The following is a 6000-nucleotide window of genomic DNA, read 5'->3' as shown; positions in this document are numbered from 1 at the left end:
GAGACAGAGAGAGAGAGAGACAGAGAAACAGAGAGAGAGAGAGAGACAGAGAGAGAGAGACAGAGACAGAGAGAGACAGAGAGAGAGAGAGAGAGAGAAACAGACAGGAGAGAGAGAGAGAGAGAGAGAGACAGAGAGAGACAGAGAGAGAGAGAGAGAGAGAGAGAGAGAGAGAGAGACAGAGAGAGAGAGAGAGAGAGAGAGAGACAGAGAGAGAGAGAGAGAGACAGAGAGAGACAGAGAGAGAGAGACAGAGAGAGAGAGAGAGAGACAGAGAGACAGAGACAGAGAGAGAGAGAGAGAGACAGAGAGAGAGAGAGAGAGAGAAACAGACAGAGAGAGAGAGAGAGAGAGAGACAGAGAGAGAGAGAGAGACAGAGAGACAGAGAGAGAGAGAGAGAGAGACAGAGAGACAGAGAGAGAGAGAGAGAGAGAGAGACAGAGAGAGAGAGACAGAGAGACAGAGAGAGAGAGACAGAGAGAGAGAGAGAGAGACAGAGAGAGAGAGAGAGAGAGAGAGAGCAGCAGCTGGTATCATGGTCTCAGGACACATTAGCATCGTTAGCATGACTCAGACAGCGTGGGCGGCGAGATAACCTCAGAGGCTAAACGCTGCATCGTCTGCAGGCCAAGTGTTTAACGGGCTGTAAACGAGGCCGTGTTTTCACCGCCCTGCAGACACACACACACACACACACACACACACACACACACACACACACACACACACACACACACTGCATTTCCCCCCGTCCAAAAAAAACAAATGTTGTATGTTGTTTTCAGTGAAGATAAATTTTAATATCTGGAGTGTAGCTGGATTGTTTTGTGCTGCTCCATCCGTCTGATAGTTTGTGGCATGTGATTGACCTTTTCTGTGTCATGCTGAATGTTTTAAAAGCTGCAGACTTTGTTGTATACATTCTGTTTTCATTGGATCTGTAACATCCAGACACATGACTTATAAAGAACAGTTTTCTGCTTTTCTCCCTTCATCATGAAACCTGTAAAAGTTCTGATATAAAGTCACTTTGGAACGAGTTATTCTGACTTTTCAAACTTGTTTTCTGTAGAGCATATTAAAGATCTGCTTATTTGATCCACTAAAAAACCCTCTTGCTTTCATAACATGCCGGCGTGATCAGTGCGATGTGCCTTTCATGGGCTTACCCACTCAGCATTAAGAGGTCTTCATTTGGCTCTCGACTCAAGCCAGAGCCGATTTCAAAATCCTCTTTCTGACTTACAAGACTTAAAAATGGATTGGCTCTCCTTACATCTCCAGTTGTATTAATCTGAACACTCCTACACATCCTTTACTTGATGCTCGTTATTTAACAATTTTCTAAATTTAACAAACATATTAAGAACTCTCCTGCAGGGGCCACCACTTGAATCCGTGTCTTTCTTAAACTCAAGCATGGAGGAAACGTTCAAACCAAACTGTGAGCCACCAGAGGGACCTGAGCTACTGGGGTGGAACATGAAGGAAACTAGACGCAGCTACAACAAAGTTTTGGAAGGTGTTGACTCTCGGGTAAGGTGATTTTTTTAAACGTGTATGGAGGAGAGGACTCACAGAAGCTCATAAAGTGAAATGTGGATCTATGGAAACATTAGAAACCAGATAACGATTTGCCAACAGAGAAAGTGAGAATAACTGAACGCTGACCACACTCAGCATCACTCACAGTCTTACAGGACAGCAGACCGTGGCTCCGCCCCTTTTTACAGACTCAGAGATTGCAAAAAAATTAACTAGGGTTCTTTGGACTTTATATCGATATCTAAACCACCTCTCTGCATCGCAGTCACAGGTCCCACATTGTCCCGTATAAACAAACTCTTTCACATACAAACACATACAAACATACACTTTTTATTTTTTATATTCAGGTCTAATTACAGATTTTTTTCCTCAACTGTTTAAAGGTTCTTGTTTAAATCTCACATATATTTTTATCCCTGCACAGGTTATGTACATTTCTTGTATAAGTCTATTTTTAACTGCACAGTTTAAGTTTGATTCATCTAGAGGTATTCTTCAAATCTTTTTTTTCAGGTTAATATATATGTATGTGAGGGGGGGCGTTGGTTTTGTGGTTAATTTGTAACAAATTTTTCATGTCATGTCTTTGTAACCTGATACTGGATGCTTTGAATTTCCCTCGGGATCAATAAAGTTTCTATCTATCTATCTAGTCTGTCGGCACCTCTTCACTCTGGCCTCCAGGATGAAATGTAAGATGCATAAAGTTTTAAAACTCCAATCTCTGTCTTTGAATTCAAATCAAAGTTTCTGAGACTTGAATGAAGGAGAGAAAAAAGATTCATCAGAGTTCAGAGTTATGATGAGGGCAGAACAGAGAGCTTATCAGCATGCTCTCTCATGTTGTCACGTAGTTGGATTTAATGGTTCAGTTTGAGAGAAACTAGAAAAATATCAATAGGCTCATGTAGACGGGGGGGGGGGGGGTCAGACCCCTCACTGAGACTCCACACTCACAGCTCCATGCATACATTTTTAATGATAACATTCAGTCCCGAGATCTGAAGTCTCTGGATGTTTGTGTCGTGTATTTTTCACTCACAGTTGCACATCGAGCAGCACTCGTTTGTCCTCCCCAACGTGGATCCTCAGCTGCAGTCCTCTCCCTCTCCGTACCACTCGGGCCAGTTTGGAGACAGGATCACTCCCCCGGGGCCGCTCAGGTCTCCTCCACACTGAGCTGCAGAGAGACAGGAGGACGGATCCAAGGATGAGGAACAAGAGGGAGTAAAGGTCAGAAATAAGGGGAATTAAAGTCAGGGTTGGTCATTTCCTCCAGATCCACTTCTTCAGATTCTGGTGTAAATTGTCTTTAGGTCCTGGCAGACATTAATAACTCATGTTCTCTGAAAAAGGAACAAAGTAAATCCATCATCTGTATCAGTTTGTAAGTCTGTAAAAACTTCAACCAATGTCTGCCACGAGGTACCAATCTGATGAACCAATCAGACGCCTCCCTGTCTCCCTGCTCGCTCTCTACCTCTTGTGTGCTCTAGCTCACACTCAGAGCATGAGCTGAGGTCTGCTTCTGGAGGGACGGCGCTCGTGCATGTAAGTGAGGGGGCGTGGCTTATGAGGGAGCACAGAGGGGAGGGTGCAGACGGAGCACTGAGGGAATGCTACTCTCAAAATCATGCTAGTTTTTGAAAATGACCAAGCCTGCCTTTAAAGGAACAGTATGCAGCAGAAATGTTTGGGTTTGGGGGGATTTTGCACCCACTAAAGGTTTCTGTGTCGGAAGGAACTTATCGTGCTGTTACGCCCCCCCCCCCCCCCCCCCCCTTAGAAAACGTGCATCATGTCTTTGCTAGCGGGTACAGCCTATAGTTAGCCAACTGTTAGCATGTGGAGTATGACGTCGACAGGCCGTGTACTCACCTTTGCACAGCGCTCTGTGTCGTTCCAGTATGGATCTCTGGCGCTGATGCACTCGATCACGGGCGGGCCTTGCTCCAGAGCGTGACCCGCGTCGCAGGTGAACGTGACCACGGCTCCGACCCCGTACAGGCAGGTCGGTGGTTGTGAAGTTCCCGTTCTGGAGGTACGGCTCGTAGCAGTGGCCACGCTCGAACGCTGGAGGAGGAAATGAGAGAAAAACTAATGAAAAACAAAACGAGCCTCATTAAAGTCGCAGCATGTTTTTTTTTCTCTCTTTTTTCACACCTCTTTTGTAATTTCCACAAACAGATGCGAGATGATTAGACACTTCTCCCTTAAAACTATAATCACAGATTGTCCTTTAATCTTGTTTCTAGTCTCTAAATTATTCTTTGCTCTCATTTTCTCGTCTCTGATGAGGATAAACATGCTGGAGGGGATCTTTGCATCCCTCCACTAAAACCGACAGTGCCAGAAACTCTGAAAGCTCAGCTCAGATTATGTTGGACACACAGCCCACTTCCTTGCAGCCAGAATCAGCTTGGCAGCACACGATGTAAGCAGAAACATAGAGCCCTGAAAGCCTCTTATTTGTTTACGTCTCAGTGATTACGCTGTAATTATAGAATATGACAATACATGGAAAGATGTGCAGCTGAAATACACGTTTTCTATCTGTGTGTGGGATCAGATCTGGAGTGTCTTCAAACCTTCATATCGGATGTTGAATCCCATGTTGTGGTTCGGGCTGATCGGTGATGAACTGGATCCTCACAGCCGGACCCTCACTGATCACTCCCTCAAAGGGTATCTGTCCCCCCCGACCCGAGTCGAACAGAACCACAGAGCCAGCGTCCAGCCCGCTCCACAGCACCAGCCTGCAGGATGGAAACACCCTGTGAGTGCATGTGCAGGATTATGCATAAAAAAATGTCTCAGTTCAAGTTCTCAAACGGGAGAATTTTCCTGATTTGTCTTTGAATATCATTTGTGATAATAATTTAGAAGCTTTGTGAAGGTGTTGTCAGTTTCAGCTCTGGACCAAACAAAGAATCTATTAAAGGAGAATATAATCAGGAGTGGTGCAGCAGATCACAAATCTGAAGGTTCAGATCACAGCACTGATTGGATCGCTTTTTCAGGTTGGCCAATTAAACACACATTTCCGATATAACTTTTCTCCTCCTCTGCTAGCCTCAAACTACAAAATGCATTCTATTCCCAGGTTCTGCCAACGAATCAGAGTGAAGCATGGCGCAAAGCTGTAGGACACGCCCACCAGGAAGCTCAATCAAATTTCCCTGCGACTGCAAACTTTTCCATTTCAACACTTGATCAGTGATAAATAAACTGGGACAAAGACAGTAGCCCAATTAAATGCCCTCATCAAGCGATAACTCCCTTTATCTCAAGATGTGCACGCACATATATGATTTTTATGGATTTCTTATTTTCATGTGTTTATGTTTCCTGTTCTGTCCGTCTGCTTTAGAAAATACATTATATGAAATAAAAAAAAAAATCTGATCAGCCCTGACTTTGAGAAATCCTGCTGAGTCAGGCCCCTCCTACCTGTCGGTGGGTCCCAGAGCGAGCCTCTCCAGGTGGAGGTGCAGCCTCTGGTCCTTGGGGGCCTCCAGAGACCAGGAACAGGAGCGGTCCTGGGTGGCGTTGGGCCCGTGGTGAGGTGACGGAGACAGCACACGCCCTACTGTGGCGTTCTTCAGCGTGCCTCCACACAGAGCTGCAGAGAGGGGGAGACACTGAGGGTCACGTCGCTCCATTCAGAGACACAAAGAGGGCGTCAGCGTGCAGCACTTTGACACACCGACTCACTGTGAAGAGAGGAAATACTCTTCTTCTTTTTGGATTACAAGTTCACTAAATATTGGAAACTAACAAGAAAACATGTTGAGGTGTCTTATAAAAGTCAAAGACAACTTTATTAAATATTAAAGAAAACAAAAAATCATGAAGTTACGATGAGTTGGTTCCCTGTCAGCTGATATGATGACATTATTTCACATTTCCAAACAGTTTTTTGTGATTAAAAACCTGTGCTCTAGTTGGACCTTCTTAACGGGACACTCACCTCTGCAGGTTGGAACTTTCCCGCTCCACACCGGCAGTGAGGCGTTGAGGCAGGTGAGCAGCGTCTCCCCCTGCAGGTGGTAACCCATGTGACAGTGAAAGCGGGCGACGCCTCCTGGCAGCAGGTCCAGCAACGGGACACCTCCCCGTAGTGAGGCCCTCTTGGGCAGCGCGCAGCTGAGTCTGAAGACTGAACGCAAAAACAGAGACAGCAGGGAGGAGGCGGTTAAGATACAAATACAATAACTGAATGCTTTAGTCACTATTACTGCTGTTATTACTTTAACCAATTAAATGGTTTTACAGCTACATTATTTAAGCTTCTGCACTAATGCTGCCTTCTATAACACCCACTGCAAAGAGAATACTACTATCAGTGAAATCATTAATAATTTATTATTTCCATGTTCAGCATCCTTTGCATGAACCCCCACTGCATCATCATCGTATGTAGGCTTATACATATAAATTATAAAAATGCT

The 6000-nt window shown here is 45.0% G+C and overlaps 1 protein-coding gene across 1 annotated transcript in view; it reads right to left on the bottom strand.

Annotated features, from left to right (window-relative positions):
* The window catches only part of LOC109976846 (seizure 6-like protein), a gene marked incomplete in the record, with an annotated part of 66800 nt that overhangs the window by 17361 nt on the left and 43439 nt on the right, over positions 1 to 6000 (bottom strand). Inside the window, 7 exon segments of the mRNA XM_065965851.1 lie at positions 2592 to 2815; positions 3428 to 3559; positions 3561 to 3622; positions 4138 to 4172; positions 4174 to 4305; positions 5000 to 5171; positions 5520 to 5708. Coding sequence (XP_065821923.1) covers positions 2592 to 2815; positions 3428 to 3559; positions 3561 to 3622; positions 4138 to 4172; positions 4174 to 4305; positions 5000 to 5171; positions 5520 to 5708 — 946 coding nt within the window.

The sequence above is a fragment of the Labrus bergylta genome, chromosome 17, assembly GCF_963930695.1.
Source record: "Labrus bergylta chromosome 17, fLabBer1.1, whole genome shotgun sequence".
In the NCBI taxonomy this organism is placed as follows: domain Eukaryota; kingdom Metazoa; phylum Chordata; class Actinopteri; order Labriformes; family Labridae; genus Labrus; species Labrus bergylta.
The sequence above is the reverse complement of the archived record's forward strand: the minus strand, read 5'-3'. Positions and strand labels throughout refer to the sequence as shown.